The 16945-nt window shown below is 40.1% G+C and overlaps 3 protein-coding genes and 1 long non-coding RNA gene across 4 annotated transcripts in view; 2 read left to right on the top strand and 2 right to left on the bottom strand.

Moving 5' to 3' along the window:
• Nucleotides 1–16945, top strand: part of LOC148669375 (antigen WC1.1-like) — a 590051-nt gene that overhangs the window by 351286 nt on the left and 221820 nt on the right. The gene's annotated exons all lie outside the window — the stretch shown is intronic.
• Nucleotides 1–16945, top strand: part of LOC148669398 (uncharacterized) — a 469383-nt gene that overhangs the window by 384230 nt on the left and 68208 nt on the right. The window lies entirely within an intron of this gene.
• On the bottom strand, nt 4440–7454 carry LOC148669404 (uncharacterized). Its single transcript, XR_015936947.1, has 4 exons — nt 7340–7454; nt 6749–6807; nt 6527–6641; nt 4440–5961 (listed from the first exon to the last, which is right to left on the bottom strand). It is a non-coding gene; the product is annotated as an uncharacterized LOC148669404 (long non-coding RNA).
• On the bottom strand, nt 7678–10786 carry LOC148669403 (uncharacterized). Its single transcript, XM_088632448.1, has 5 exons — nt 9293–10786; nt 8935–9069; nt 8682–8816; nt 8367–8432; nt 7678–7894 (listed from the first exon to the last, which is right to left on the bottom strand). The coding sequence occupies exons 1-5, from the start codon at nt 10784–10786 to the stop codon at nt 7799–7801; spliced, it is 1926 nt and encodes a 641-aa protein (XP_088488574.1). The 3' UTR covers nt 7678–7798.

Genomic DNA, 16945 nt, shown 5'->3' with positions numbered 1-16945 from the left:
GTCCGTCACCTCTTTTACGACGCTGCTTTTTTTCTCTTGCGTTTTTCTCTTCTTCCCACGTTCTCTCTCTTCACTGCCTTCGTCCCCGCTCTATTTCACTTCAGCCTTTCACTCTTGCTTCCTTCCAATGAGGACGGAGCTGCGGGAGAAAGGGCGCTATAGAGGATCGCTGTGGAGAGCTGCTGCTGTGCTTTGACATCTGAGCTCTGTGGAAAACGATCTCAATACAATTCTGAAAAACGCGACTCTCCGAACGCCAGCCGAACAAGTCTCCACAGCCGAAGCGCTGTGTCTCTTTTCAGACCGGGGTAAAGTTAGCTCGAAGTTCGAAAACGATTTTGGCACGCCTGTAGCGCTTTCACGAAACCTCTTAGAGTTGCGAGAATGCTAGTTTTGTGTATAAAATACATTGTGGATGCTTTCTCAGCCTTTACTTTTTCGTTTTTATGACATTTTTTTGACCAAGCACGAATATTCTTTTGTCCATATCTTCGCAATGGAAGCACAGAACGCCGTCAAACCAAATGCATTTTAAAGACCACGACTTGTGGATATTTCCACACTCTTTACATCAAACTATCAGTGAGCTAATTATCTTTTTTTAAACCTCCGGTTTTTCATCGATGCGTAATTACGCACGAACTGGAACCCGGGGGACCGCTGTGTGCACACGTTCACAACGCGAGAAATACTGTTCAAATCGCTTCGTGCGAAAAACCCGTATATGACCATAGGAAGCAGAACAGCGCAGTCTCCCATTACCCAGACTGTAAGCACAGGAATAAAGCTTTGTTTGACTTCTGAAACCCTTCCTTTACGTCCTGTTTTCATTCAGGTAAGGGTCAACTATATTGAAAATACTACTGACAGCAGGAAGATTAAAATATTCTTTACTCAGCATCTTATTAAAAACAGCTCCCATGATGTTCAAACCGATTTTTTACACAGAACACTGACACAGCTTTGCATTCTGAATCTTTTTCTCATGCTTTTATTTAATATGGCACAATGCACTGGGATAGGGGTATTCTGTTCACAAACCAATAGCATTTAAACCACAGCACCCACAATGCTGCAGGTAAGTGTTTTGCACACTAAGCAGGTCATCTGACTATTCCCAGCTTTGTTTTGGGTTATGGAACCTTTATTTTTTTATGATTTTCTGAAGATAACACTACAGGTGGGATGGGTGGGTTGTCTTCATGGCTCAATAGCATTTCAAATACAGCACCCACACTGCTGAAACCAAGTGTTTTACACACCAGACAGGCCCCCGAACCTCATACAACCTTACTGTGGCTGTGGCCCCTGTCTTTATTTTGTAATGAGTTTCTGAAGATAACACTACAGGTAATACACTGGGACAGGTGGGTCGTCTTCATGGCTCAATAGCATTTCAAATACAGCACCCACTCTGCTGAAACCAAGTGTTTTACACACCAGACAGGCCCCCAAACCTCATACAACCTTACTGTAGCTGTGGCCCCTTTCTTTAATTTTTTATGATTTTCTGAAGATTACACTACAGGTAATACACTGGGACGGGTGGGTCGTCTTCATGGCTCAATAGCATTTCAAATACAGCACCCACTCTGCTGAAACCAAGTGTTTTACACACCAGACAGGCCCCCAAACCTCATACAACCTTACTGTAGCTGTGGCCCCTTTCTTTAATTTTTTATGAGTTTCTGAAGATAACACTACAGGTAATACACTGGGACGGGTGGGTCGTCTTCATGGCTCAATAGCATTTCAAATACAGCACCCACTCTGCTGAAACCAAGTGTTTTACACACCAGACAGGCCCCCGAACCTCATACAACCTTACTGTAGCTGTGGCCCCTGTCTTTATTTTGTAATGAGTTTCTGAAGATAACACTACAGGTAATACACTGGGACGGGTGGGTCGTCTTCATGGCTCAATAGCATTTCAAATACAGCACCCACTCTGCTGAAACCAAGTGTTTTACACACCAGACAGGCCCCCAAACCTCATACAACCTTACTGTAGCTGTGGCCCCTTTCTTTAATTTTTTATGATTTTCTGAAGATTACACTACAGGTAATACACTGGGATAGGTGGGTCGTCTTCATGGCTCAATAGCATTTCAAATACAGCACCCACTCTGCTGAAACCAAGTGTTTTACACACCAGACAGGCCCCCGAACCTCATACAACCTTACTGTAGCTGTGGCCCCTGTCTTTATTTTTTAATGAGTTTCTGAAGATAACACTACAGGTAATACACTGGGACAGGTGGGTCGTCTTCATGGCTCAATAGCATTTCAAATACAGCACCCACTCTGCTGAAACCAAGTGTTTTACACACCAGACAGGCCCCCGAACCTCATACAACCTTACTGTAGCTGTGGCCCCTGTCTTTATTTTGTAATGAGTTTCTGAAGATAACACTACAGGTAATACACTGGGACGGGTGGGTCGTCTTCATGGCTCAATAGCATTTCAAATACAGCACCCACTCTGCTGAAACCAAGTGTTTTACACACCAGACAGGCCCCCGAACCTCATACAACCTTACTGTAGCTGTGGCCCCTGTCTTTATTTTTTAATGAGTTTCTGAAGATAACACTACAGGTAATACACTGGGACAGGTGGGTCGTCTTCATGGCTCAATAGCATTTCAAATACAGCACCCACTCTGCTGAAACCAAGTGTTTTACACACCAGACAGGCCCCCGAACCTCATACAACCTTACTGTAGCTGTGGCCCCTGTCTTTATTTTGTAATGAGTTTCTGAAGATAACACTACAGGTAATACACTGGGACGGGTGGGTCGTCTTCATGGCTCAATAGCATTTCAAATACAGCACCCACTCTGCTGAAACCAAGTGTTTTACACACCAGACAGGCCCCCGAACCTCATACAACCTTACTGTAGCTGTGGCCCCTGTCTTTATTTTGTAATGAGTTTCTGAAGATAACACTACAGGTAATACACTGAGACGGGTGGGTCGTCTTCATGGCTCAATAGCATTTCAAATACAGCACCCACTCTGCTGAAACCAAGTGTTTTACACACCAGACAGGCCCCCGAACCTCATACAACCTTACTGTAGCTGTGGCCCCTGTCTTTATTTTGTAATGAGTTTCTGAAGATAACACTACAGGTAATACACTGGGACGGGTGGGTCGTCTTCATGGCTCAATAGCATTTCAAATACAGCACCCACTCTGCTGAAACCAAGTGTTTTACACACCAGACAGGCCCCCAAACCTCATACAACCTTACTGTAGCTGTGGCCCCTTTCTTTAATTTTTTATGATTTTCTGAAGATTACACTACAGGTAATACACTGGGACAGGTGGGTCGTCTTCATGGCTCAATAGCATTTCAAATACAGCACCCACTCTGCTGAAACCAAGTGTTTTACACACCAGACAGGCCCCCGAACCTCATACAACCTTACTGTAGCTGTGGCCCCTGTCTTTATTTTTTAATGAGTTTCTGAAGATAACACTACAGGTAATACACTGGGACAGGTGGGTCGTCTTCATGGCTCAATAGCATTTCAAATACAGCACCCACTCTGCTGAAACCAAGTGTTTTACACACCAGACAGGCCCCCGAACCTCATACAACCTTACTGTAGCTGTGGCCCCTGTCTTTATTTTGTAATGAGTTTCGGAAGATAACACTACAGGTAATACACTGGGACGGGTGGGTCGTCTTCATGGCTCAATAGCATTTCAAATACAGCACCCACTCTGCTGAAACCAAGTGTTTTACACACCAGACAGGCCCCCGAACCTCATACAACCTTACTGTAGCTGTGGCCCCTGTCTTTATTTTTTAATGAGTTTCTGAAGATAACACTACAGGTAATACACTGGGACAGGTGGGTCGTCTTCATGGCTCAATAGCATTTCAAATACAGCACCCACTCTGCTGAAACCAAGTGTTTTACACACCAGACAGGCCCCCGAACCTCATACAACCTTACTGTAGCTGTGGCCCCTTTCTTTAATTTTTTATGATTTTCTGAAGATTACACTACAGGTAATACACTGGGACGGGTGGGTCGTCTTCATGGCTCAATAGCATTTCAAATACAGCACCCACTCTGCTGAAACCAAGTGTTTTACACACCAGACAGGCCCCCGAACCTCATACAACCTTACTGTAGCTGTGGCCCCTTTCTTTAATTTTTTATGATTTTCTGAAGATTACACTACAGGTAATACACTGGGACAGGTGGGTCGTCTTCATGGCTCAATAGCATTTCAAATACAGCACCCACTCTGCTGAAACCAAGTGTTTTACACACCAGACAGGCCCCCGAACCTCATACAACCTTACTGTGGCTGTGGCCCCTGTCTTTATTTTGTAATGAGTTTCTGAAGATAACACTACAGGTAATACACTGGGATAGGAGGGTGCTATTCATGAGTCAAAAGCTTCATCACAACATCTGAAAATTTTAGATTTTACATTCTTTTTATTTCCCATGTTTCGTTTAGTTTTTTCCTAATTTCACATTTTAAATAAGCTATATCTGTAATCACAATGAAGGTGTGGTATGCAGTCTTGATGATGTGACTGTGTAACCATCAGGCACGAAGGAGAGAAAAACAAAAAACTCCAAAGGAGAAAAAAAATCTCTGGGGGTCCAAGGCCTGATGGTTGACCTCCCCTCCAGGTCCTGGTTGTGTATGACAAATAGTTACTAGAAACAGTTCACATGCACAACCATGCAGATTGACACGGTGAATTCTATTTCATATATTATGTGAGACTAGATGTTAATGTTGAGTGTGTCCCATCCACTGGGTTGAGCAGTACAGGATCTTGAGTTTTGTAGGCTGGGTTCCTTGCTTCAGAAATCCAGGAGGATCCCTTGTCATGGGGGACGGAGCTCAATATCAACCAAAGGCACCGAAGAGAGAACAGTGGCAGGCATGGTGTGGAGAAAAAAAAAGGGTTAGACACAGAAAAAACAATTGCAACGTGGTTGTCTACTTACCCACTTGATATCTATGTTTCTGCACCTCCTAAAGAATTAGATCACTTGGGATAAAGAAGACTACAGAGACGATGTAGAAAACTACAGCATTGTTAAATATGCTTGTAGGTATGGGGCATCCTTAAAAAGGTCTGACATATATTTCCACAATTTAGGGGCTGTGTGCCTAAATGCTCTGCTACGTGCTTGCTATTGTTAACATAATCTGTTCATTGATCTAGACAGCATCCTACAACTACCTTAACCTTACTGTAAGAAAAGTATCACTTTGGTGTCTAGGCTGTTCTTTTTCATGAGTCTCCACTCCTGGAGATGTACATGGTACGATATTGAAAGCCAGTGGGGTTCGGACTTCGATGATGCAATTGTGTTTTATTGTTCCGGTTAGAATCCTTTTAGCACTGTGCCCTGCCTGAAGGTAGATAGAGTACTGTTTTGGAAACCTAATAAAAAGGAATCACCCTAGATACACTTCTATTTGAGAGAAGCCATTTTTCTTTGATCTTTCTCACAACGGAGTGGAATTTCTTGATTAATCTATCTTACTAGGATGGATACAATTTTATCTGGAAATCTTTCACATAAATCATGTCATGGTGACATACTGTCGTTTTACATTTCTTTGCACTACTACAGTGATGTTAACAGTGTGTAGTGATCATATTTAAAAGGGACTGTGTTGTGTCATGATTAACTTTTTTACTGTTTTCATACAGACTTTGTTTGGTTTCTGGCAATAGATAACAAATGGTTTCTAGTGATTTTGTGTTCTAGTGTTTTTCATTATTGTTTGGCAAAGTGTACGAAAGTTTACTCTTACCCAAGATAAAATTTTTGGGGGGATATTGAAACTTGTACTTACGTGTCTTTTGGAGGTGAATTCTGCTGAGAACACGTTGACAGTCTTCTTGAGTTTCCAGCATGTCTTTTATGTAATGCTCGGGAGTAGGGGGTGGATGCTCACTCATCAACAGTGCCTGAAATATAAAACCGTAAGAAGGGTTACGAACTGCAAAGGATCCAAGGAGTATAAATGGGTCACAAATCAAGATCTAGGTATTTGCACAATTTGCCAGATCTCTCTTAATCAAACTCCTTTTTTCTTACTTTGTGTTTTTACAGCAAGACGTTATATTGTTTCTGTGCTAAATGGCAAGCTCTTTTAGGTGTTCATGGTTGTGTCTTTGTTTCTATACTATTGGAAAGAAACCTAGTAAGTGATTTGATGCATCCATGTCTAATCATTAATCTGACACAGTAATTCTATCTTTGAGATGCCTGTGTCATGTAATAAATTGCACAGATTATCAGTAATCTTTTATGTGTGCCTTCTTTGGTGTGTTTTTTGAAAAGTTATCTCTAATTTATAGAACCATTAATGCCAGAAGACAAGCCTGCAATCCAAACTTCTTAACAATAACAAACAATTATAACGTCCACTGAAATATGTCATCCTACTGTATGTTTCTGCTGAATCTAAAACTACATGTCCTGCTTAAAAAACCCTTTCATAGTGATAGTTTGCATGCAGAGCATACTCACCAAACTGGGGTTGGCAAAATGTACATATCCATGTTACTTCATTCTTTGCGCTTTCATACTCTTCTTTTGAGATGCACAATTCATGGAACCAGTTTTCACAACTGTCACACTGAATCTACACGGACAGTAAACCTTATATCAGTTCAGCTATCACATTTCACTGGCATGTTTTGTTATTATGTGCATACATTACACATACAGATAGAGATGATGTTCACTTACCCAGTTTGTCTGCCGCACTGGTGTTTCTCCACACATCAGGCACATGTCCTGGAGAGGAGCTATAATAAACATGCCAAATAGACTGATTTTTCCAATGTTATCTACAGATCATTGTTGCATAATTGAAGACAGTTTGATAGAGACCTTTTCGTATGCACTTTCCTGATTAGGTGTTCTACTGCTTCTTAAACCGCACATTGTCATGTCTCAGAATACTCCTGTCAACACCTGTTACCCTTTTTTGCGTCAGCGTGTGTTGCTATGATTTTAAGGGGGCACATGATAACACAGCTATCATGTTTCAGTTTGCTTTGCTTCACTATGGGCAATTTAGACCCACACTTTTCCCAGACAATGGTTGTGTCAACCACGACGAAGGCCAAAGTGTCATTGAATTTTAACTGTGTGAAATGTGATTTAATTAACTTTTCATCACTGTGTTATATAGTACAAAAAGAATACCCAAATGTGTTCTGCATATAAATAAATTGAGAATCTTTTTCATCCAGACTTGTTACAGAGAGAGAACATGCTTCAGGAAAATAATATACACCAAGAAACGTAGGCAATGAGGATCAAATGGTACAATACCTGAAGCCTCAAGAATTCTGATTGACAGGTCTTCCCGCAACTTTCTCATTTCTTTGGCACTGCTGTTTATTTCGATATATGTTGGAATATCCGGGAAATTGTTAATGATGTCTGCACCCATCTAACAGACAAAAGTTTGTTTCAATTATTTCCCTAAAAATCTCTCATACAATAGTTTTAAGTCCAAAATTTCGGCATGGAAAGGTTATGCTGACCTGCATCACAAAGACCCCACAGCTTGAGGCATCTGCTTGCCTGGTGTGACCAATCACGCTTGGGTGCCAGTTGATATTCAACCAGTCTTCTTTTCCTAGGACATTCCTGCGCATCTTAAAAAAGTCCCTGTGAATCAAAACAATAGGTTATTGATAAATGAGGAAATATTTGTCATGCTGAACTTGAACCTGAAATGTATGTGTGCCCCTGCAGAATTTCACCACGAAACTAATGCTTGATTTCTTACCTGAACCTTTTTGCCGCTGCAGTGGAGTCTCCCATCTCATCACTCCCCATAGGGTCGACCACAAAGACTTTCTGGGATGGAGCATACAGATACTGCAAGAAACAAAGGGCCCATCATCAGACATGAAGTTGCATTTAATGTGGGGCCAGACACACAGGCAGTTTCAGGAGTTTTATGTTGTTTAAACAAAGGTTTTTAATATTTGAATATTTTATATATATAATATTTATATTTATATATTATTTAACATTTAATATTTTGCAAACCTCGGCAAAGACAGTCAGGAAATGACCTAACAGTACTTTTTTTCCTACATGACACTTTGACTTGTTTGGTTGTCTGTTCATTACACAGCAGTATTCACAATAATAATTTAGGAAAAGTGCACTGTCACCATTGCCTTGGACACTCACTATAAATGTCCACCTTTTTTAACAGGAGAGGAACACATACATTGTGACTTTGTAATTTTTTTAGATGCAACAAGGATAATCACTTGAACTGTAATGGTTCCAGGTGTAATTATAAACCTACGCTGTTTTGGATTACCTGCACCACACTTACCAACAATTTCCAGTGGACACCAGTGTTAAAAAAGCTAATAATGGCTTCATAGTTTTCAAAGTTGACCTGTAATGAAAAGAATGACAAGATTAGTACAACAGGCTGCCTCACAGGGATGGTGTGCTACCTTTGAATTTTCATTTCTGACTATAAAGGTAGTTTCTTTAGGCAGCACCATGGGCACAGTTGTGACCTGTTTTGATTGCTTGTAGCTCTCCTTGTTTCTCTATTGATAAAACAATCATCAGTTAGTGAAAAACCATGTTTGCCCCCTCACTAATGTAATCCATCAACATTTGTGTTTGATGTCCTTACCTTGGACAAACGTTGTCTAGCCATGCGCTCTCTATTCCCACTCATGATTACACCAGTTGTGTAGTGGTTCATTAGGAAAACCTTCTTCCCCAAGTCCATGGATTCTTTCGCTACTTGAAAGTAACACTCAATGGTCTTATGGAAAAAGCAAACACAATTGAAGAAGATGTGATTTCACGCACTCACACACATTTGATTACACAAAAGCTCAGAAACCTTAACAAATGCATGCAATCAAACACTTTCATCTTACCTCGCCTATGAGCCACTCATCTGGTTTCAGAGACACAAACTCCGAGTGTCTGAGAATATATGTGTCTGCACTGTGCATGGATGGCAAAACTGCAACCACTAATTCACTCGGATTGATGTTCCAAAGGGCGTGTACCTAAAAAAGATTTACCAAGCCAAAAGCATACACAAGAGATCACTGGACCTAACATAATGAAAATTGAGATTACACACCACAAGTATAACACAAGTATGTCAACAAGTATAACAAGTTAGAGAGAAACGACAAAGAACACCTACAGTAGTAGAAGATGACATTCATAAGCTCTGAAAAAGAAGTGAATGTCCACACAGAGAAATATTTGAAATACAAATCCTACCTTCTTTTTGAAATCTGTTTTCTCTTTTATAAGTTTTGAGATGGGGCGTGCATCACAGTGTGGTGTGATCACTTCAGCCATGCCCACGGCAGCTTGCTTGGGTGACACTTTCCTTTCTTCTTTGTGCTGCCATTCTTTATATTCTGTGGTTCCTGCTTTCCCCTGCTGTACTTGCAGGCCGTTGCTGTCATCTGGCGATTTTTCATTTGTTTCAATATTTCTATTGCTAACTTTTTTTTCCTGTGTTCTCATTTTTTTGGGGATTGGAATTTTCTGTGGTGCGCTGTAGAATTTATTTTTTGTTTCTTTGCCTACACCTGGTGCTCTCTTTGCCCATTGTTCCTGTGCATGTTCATGACGTGTCTTAGTGGTGATCAATGGAGCCGTCAAAACCTTTTTGGGGAGAGCATTTTGGATTATATGTTCTCTGTACCGGCCTTGGAGGGATTGTCTCATTATCGTAATAAACTCTGCTGGCCTCAGTTTCCTCCTGTGCTGAAGTATTGAATGCTTGACAATGCCAAACCAGGTCTCAACATGACAATTAGTGGCTCTTGTTTGTGCTACCTCTGACATTGATATGTCTTTTTTGCTGTCTGAAGCATATCTTGCCAGGTCACCCAACAAAATTCCACTCCACAGTGGAAATAGTGCCATGTATCTTTGCAACAGAAATCTTATTATGTCTTCACAGAAATAGGGGTTCACATTGTGTTGTGTCCCATAGTCATCATGTCCTTGAGCTGATATGCTGTCTTCATAAATACCTTTGAACTCCACAGCGAAAGGAGAGCGGCCCAGGCTGCCTCTCATTTTTGGGTACAGTACCTCATCTGTGTCTTTGACTTCTGCTTCCTTTTCCATCTGGTCTGGTGTGGTTGTTTGAGAAATGTAAGCGTTAAGGAGGCAGACACTAGATTGGACTTCATTTGTGAACCTCCTGCTTGAGAGTACAATACACATGTGTTTGAAAACATTTCTGGCGACACTCAAAGTTGTGCTGTTTTGCAGGATGGCAAAGGAAAATGTTGCAAAGTCTCGCAGTCCTTTGTCTGTTGTTTTTTTACTAATTGCTTGAGAGACAGCCTTTATGACATGGGCAGAGCAAAGGTGCAGAACAGTGAACATCTGAAGTTCTGTGTACTTAAGTTTGCCTTGGCAGACTTTCATTGCACGATTTAAGTATGCATGGATGGTGTCCCCATTGAAGGCAAAAAGAACACTGTGAATCAGGGCCCAGCTGTAGTCAGTTTCTACATGCTGCACTCTCTTGGTAGTACATGTTGAGATGTCAAACATGAATTTCCGTAGCCAACGTTCTATACTGACAATGGTGTGGTCAGTTGTCAACATTTCAGACACTGGTAATGGAGGCTTTCTTTTTCCACCTCCAGGTAACGTAAGACTGTAGTACAAAATTCTTTTGTTCTCCGATGGAATTTTTCTGACTACCCCTCCTGTTGCATCCAGGTAAAGGCTGACTTTCTCCTTCATCTTTAGATGGGAAATAAGAATTCGCATACTCTGTTCTGTGTAAAGATAGGCAGCAAATGTGTCTAACTGCAAAATCTGTATATATCCTGGGAAATGGACAATGTCGAAGTCGCATGCTTTCATATATTTTTGTGCCATATGTAATTCAAACACTGGATCATAGTGAATGCGTTTACTGTTCCTGAACTCTGATGAAATGACTTTCAGGACATTCTGTGTTAGTGGTTTAGATAAATTGCCTGCTGCAATTTCAGCAAGCGGTGTTCTGCTCAGGTTCCTGTAGTACACATTGCTGATTCCTTTTGTGAGGGCACGGGCAATCTTTCGACGATAAGGCTGACGTGCTTGTCGAAATTTTGTTTCCCTTTTACTGTGCTGTATTTGCCCTGCTCGTACAACATCAATTGTGATGTCATCATTGCCCATTGGTTTGTGTCTTGTTGTCATAATGTATTTTACATTGCAGGACCTGAAGGTACAGACTGCTTTTATCATCAGAAAGTTTTTTTTTTTCTGCTGTTCTCTTTCCTGATGTATTGGTATTTGAAGGCTATTGGGCAACAAGGATTTATCTTCCTGAACTCGTTATATAAGATCTGGGTCCATGGTCGTCTTAGTTTAGATGTACCTTTTAGAGGTGCTATTTTTCTCCATTGTTCAGCCTTTAAACATACTTGGAAAGTTTTAGGCACAGACATAATCTTTCTTAATCCCCTTTTATCCTGAGGTGATGTCCCAGATGAGCTTGCCCCCTGGGAATATTCACTGTGCTCTTCAGGCTTTTTTTCTGATTCTACACAGATTTTTTCTCCCTCTAACATGTCACCACTGTCTGTGCTGCCGTGTGCAGCCCATGCATCTTCTGTATCTTCTGATGAACTTCTGAGCTCTGTGTTGCCTTCCAAACTATGTCCCTCACTTTGACTTGAAATATTGACTATAGATTGTGTACTGTCATCTGGTTTGGAATCCCTACCAATACTCTCCTCTTTCTGCGCCCTAAGCACTTTGGTTCTTAGTTGTTTTCTATCTTCATGCCAAATCACTGATAACCATTTCTTGTTGCTGGGGCATTCCTCTCCAAGGAGTCTGTTTGACAGTGTTGACCACATACTGTCATTCCACCTAATTTTTTTTTCGAGTTTAGAAAACTTCAGAAATTCGTTGATCACATTCCCTACTCCACCAGCCCTTGACCACAGGTCTGGCCTTCTACTCCTCTGTCCTCCTTTAACATGTGACATTGCCAGCAATCTGAAAAATAGAGAACATATCTGAATGGACTGGAAACATAATTGAAATTCAATGCCCAATGGATGTTAATAGTGTAGGAGCGCAACAGATGTACAAGTCCATTAAATGGTTTTAGTTCTGTGTTTAATTTTACGGGCCCTATATTTTGATATAGCATCAATCACAAAACAGCATTCTGTCACTGTCACAACCACCAGCTAGCGGAGAATAACTCACAAAAGAACTAACCACTACCAGCAGCGGGTTAATTATAACAAGCACCGCCGCACGTGTTAATCCATCAGCACACACTCTACTGTGCGGCAAGCAGCACAATTTTAACCATCCAAACCCTCGGTATTGAGTCTTCTCTTTGAGAGCTCTACCTCGCGTTTACTCTAAATCTCGCTTACTGGTTACTGATCTCCCTTTTGCCTCTCGACCTTGGGCCTTGCCTTCTGTTTCGGATTGTTTGCTTCTCTCTGTACTTCCTGGATTTTGATCTACCTTTCGCCGATCGACTATGATCTTGCCTGACGTTTCGGATTGTTCTCTTGTCTCAATAACTACTTGCTCCTGCGTCTGCACAGGATCTGCATACCTTTTCACTGAGGATTCCTGGCAGCCACCACATAAAAAAAACTAGAAAAGAAGTATGTGTTTCTTTTAAAAAAATGTTTTTAAAGAAGTCAACATATCTGGGTTGTGTTTGCAAGATTTTTAAAAATTGCAAAGTTTTTGTGGGTATGATTGTAAAAAATCAAATCATAACTGAAGAAGGCTCCATGGTCAAAACATTGTGTTTTCTTTCTTCTCTTTTCAGCATGGAATAAATCTGATTACTGTATTGACCATATACATTTTCTTGCATTAGGACTTCATATTCTGCATACCTCAGCTTGCTCTCCATGAGACACACAGACAGGGAGAAAAGCTGGGAGTCAGAGCACAGGGTCTGCCATTGTACAGCACCCCTGGAGCAGCTGGGATTAAAGGCCTTACTCAGGGGCTCAACAGAGTAGGATTCCTCTGTCAACCATGGGATGTGAACCAGCAACCTTCCAGCCACCGGTGCAGATCCTGAGCCACAGAGCCACTCCTCCGCCTATTGTGCCAATTCTTTAAAATTTGTCCAAAAAGATGCAATTTTGAAAAAAAAAAACTGTTGTAAATAACATCAGTGGCTATTGAAAAGTACATAGAAAAAAAGAGACAAGTTAATAAACTTGGAATGACTACTTACAGCTCTGGAAAGATCGAAGATAGTGTTTCAGGTTGTTGTCCTTTAATTGATCCTCAACCAAAACAGAAATCCTCAACAGTCGAACAAGTCCATGTGATGAAAACCCTTATGCTCTTTAAATGGTTTTTAATGGATTGTGCATCTGTACTTAATTTTTTTCCACTCATAAGCTTTTGGATGAGAGATTCTGACCACTGTATAAGATCAGAAGCAACAGAAAAAACAGGCCTCTTTTCTGCTTATTTAACACACTCCTAATGCAAACAACACATTATGAATACAATGGAAAGGTTGCACCCAATGGGATCAAGCAGCTTAAAACATATGTTCTGGGGACAGGAAAGTTGTTATAGAGATAAATGGTATTCATGAAACAAATTATGTAGCAAAAAACTTTGCCAAAAGTCACAACCCATTTAACATATGTCTGACAGGTTAAATGAGTTTGATATCTCTTAGGTTTGAAATGCACTCCAACGGCTGTATGATGCAAGCTCAAGAGTCAAAAGAACAGTAGTGAACTACAGTTCTTACAATTATAACAAGCAGCCGTGTGCTCTTGTGAATGATCTACATCATACACCCTTACAGACTTGGAAGTTTGCACAGTTTGTAGTCTTTCTAATTCAAAATTGGTTAAGTGTGAAATAGACGGAATGGTTTAAATAACCAGACAAAACAAATAGTAACAAACATTCCTTACCTTGGTCTTACATGGCACAGTTTGTTTATTTCAGGCTTTACTTTTTACTTTTAAATCCCTTCTAAACGAAACATGTCCCATAACTCCCTATGTACAGGGTGAGGCCTATTTATAATTTAACTTAATCTTTAAGTTGTTAATTCCTTACAGGAGCAAGCAGCTTGGAGCATGCGTTCTCAGCACTCCACGTGCCACATAGAGAAAGGAAAACTTTTTAATGGTGTTCATGTACATTACAGCTACATGAGTTAAGCTTTTGAAGGCTGATTTGTAGAGAGGTAAAAACAAATTAAACTGGTTCATGACAGTTCAAGAGAAAATATTTATATTAAACTCTCTCTCAGATATCAGAGTATGCCAGTTTGACTGCTGTAAAAGTATTAAAAAAATAACAATACCTCTTGGTTATATTATATTGCGAAACCCAAGTGTAACTAATATTTAACAAGTAATAGTTTAATTCCATGCTGAAAAGAGAAGAAAGAAAACAAAGTTTCGGCCATGGAGCCTTCTTCAACTGTAACCCTTGAAGAAGGCTCCACAGCCAAAATGTTGTGTTTTCTTTCTTCTCTTTTCAGCATGGAATTAAACTATTACTTGATCCTTTGCAGCCTACACCTGCTGACACAGCTAGCCATCTGAACTAATATTCAACAGGTTCCACTCACATAGAGATTCAAAAATGCTTTATTATCATGACTGTTAAATCACAGAGTTGCCAAGGCCAATACAACATCCAAAAACATCCACAAAGAAAATACAACATAAGCAGATATTCTGCTACAGATTATTGTCTATGTGGCATTCTAGTTTATGTTATGTTTGTGTACTCCTGTGGTTTTATAAGTGATTTTTCTAGTTTTTTTCTGTGCTGTGGTAGATTTAGAAGTGTGTTATTTTTGTTGTGCTATACTTCCTCCTCTGTATGCAATTGCATTTGACCTCAAGTACAGGCAGCAAAGCTATTATCAAACTTTGGTTTTGATCTTAACATCATCAGAGGGGTTACTGATTTCTGAACAGACTTAGAGTGTGAAAGTCAACAATGTATTATCCAACAACAGGTATTGTTTTACTGGTTCCCCCAAGGATGCATATTGTCTCCGTTACTCTTTGTCCTGTAAGCAAACACCCTCAAGAGCTCTCACCACTCCAGACACTTAATAAAATTTGCAGACGACTCTGTCATTGTTTGTCTGCTGCAAGTAAATGAGTGTAGCTATGGACATGTCAGATGAGTATGATAGGAGGTGTGAAGAAAACTTCCTGAAGACAAATGTGTCCAACATCAAAGAAATGATAACAGGTTTCTGGAAAAAACCCATACCCCCACCCAAACCTAAAGGGGGAGAGAATTAGCTGAGGTGGTAGGAAAAAAAATTAGTAGTTGTGAAATGTTCTGAACCCTAAGTGAAATTTCAAAACAACTTAAAAAAACAGGTCCAATGTGGACATGATCCTCACAAAAGGACAAAATTGTCTTTATTATAAAGGCAACTTAAGCATTGTAATGTTAATGATTCATTGTTGATCTTCTCCTATCGGTCCTTCCTCAATTTGTTTTAATTTTCACTCTGATGTGTGGTTTGGAAATTTCAAGAACCAACTGGGTTGTCTTGTGAAATTATGTCCGTCTATTGTTCACTTGTTCTGCGTACAGCAAAATACATCTGTAATGAATCTTCACACCCCTTGTCTAACTAGTTCCAAGTTCCAACCAACTACAAAACCAATAGATTAAAATTCTGATTCATAGCTGCAGCCATTTCCTTACTTCATACTTGATTTCTGGGCTATTTTTTATATGCATGTTATTGGTAATTTATGTATGTTATTGTTATTGTAGACAGTAGTTAGTACATCACATTCAAACACTTTAAAAAACAACCTTAGGCCTTCAAGGCTTGAAAATATAGAGCTCTAAAATATTGGAATTATTTGAAGACAATATCAGGAGTGCAAGTGGCAGGAAAGAGATGAGCACAACATGTATTCTTATATTATTTAGTATGTTGTTTAAGAATAAAATAAACTGTGGGAAGACTGCAATAACAGCAATAGTACAATAAAAGATGAGAATAACAGTGGAAAAAAAATTACAGGATTACTAAAAAATAAGGAACTTAAAATGCAATCCAACATCAGACAATACTGATAACAGGGAAGAAAGTGCAAGAGACTCAACAGCTGAGGAGAAGGGGAAAATATCACATTGAGATAAATAAGGAAAAATGGGTCACAGGAAAAAATTAAATCAAAGAGCAAAAGGGAAAAACATGGAAAAGCCAGCAGAAATTCTAGCACCAGCACAAAAATAAGGGGACAAAACAGAAAGAATACAAAACAACTGAACAAAGGAACAAGACATGGAAGAAAAGAAAGCCCATGCATTCATGAACCTACACCAAAGAAAAGATAAAAATAGCTTATCTCCACAAAGAGTTAAAACCCATCGTAACCATAAATACTGTAGGGAAAAAAAGTCCCTAGAAAAGCTGTGTCCTGTTTTCTCTGGTTATCTCACCTTTTGGAAAGGGTGATTGTATGCAAAACATTAATGCTAAAACCTGTTTACATATACTGTATCTCCCTTCCTGCCTGGGCAGATGGCAGATCCACCACATTCACTTCTGTCAGACCTACCCTTGTAATCCATTACCATGAAAAACTCAAATCAGCCCAGGTCTGGAAACAATGCAAAAGGAGACATACTGTATGGAGAGAGGACCCAGAATCCCCCCTGTAGTAGACTGCTACTGGGCAAGGGGTAAAAAAAATAGAAAACCAACCTATTCCTTTTTTAAAAAAACCCTAGAAGCAGGCACACAGGCGAGCTCAATTTCTAACAACACATAAGCAAAAGAGGCATCTATAAGGGCAGGTGACTGGAGATCTCAATAAGAGTCAACACAAACACAAATGATACAAAAACCAACACAGTCTTCCTAAAATAATTTATGTAAGTATTTTCAAACCGCTT

The sequence above is a fragment of the Lepisosteus platostomus genome, chromosome 5 (assembly GCF_059453375.1).
Source record: "Lepisosteus platostomus isolate fLepPlt1 chromosome 5, fLepPlt1.hap1, whole genome shotgun sequence".
NCBI classification, from domain to species: Eukaryota; Metazoa; Chordata; class Actinopteri; order Semionotiformes; family Lepisosteidae; genus Lepisosteus; species Lepisosteus platostomus.
This window is presented reverse-complemented; position numbering and strand designations above follow the sequence as displayed.

Bases quoted from the DNA above. Each gene is read 5' to 3' on its own strand.
- LOC148669403 (XM_088632448.1), bottom strand. From the start codon at position 10,786: ATGAAGGAGAAAGTCAGCCTTTACCTGGATGCAACAGGAGGGGTAGTC. The intron at 8,817-8,934 runs GTAAGATGAAAG...TTTTTCCATAAG, and splicing joins ATGAGTGGCTCATAGGCGAG to ACCATTGAGTGTTACTTTCA. The intron at 8,433-8,681 runs GTAAGGACATCA...TTTTCATTACAG, and splicing joins CTAGACAACGTTTGTCCAAG to GTCAACTTTGAAAACTATGA.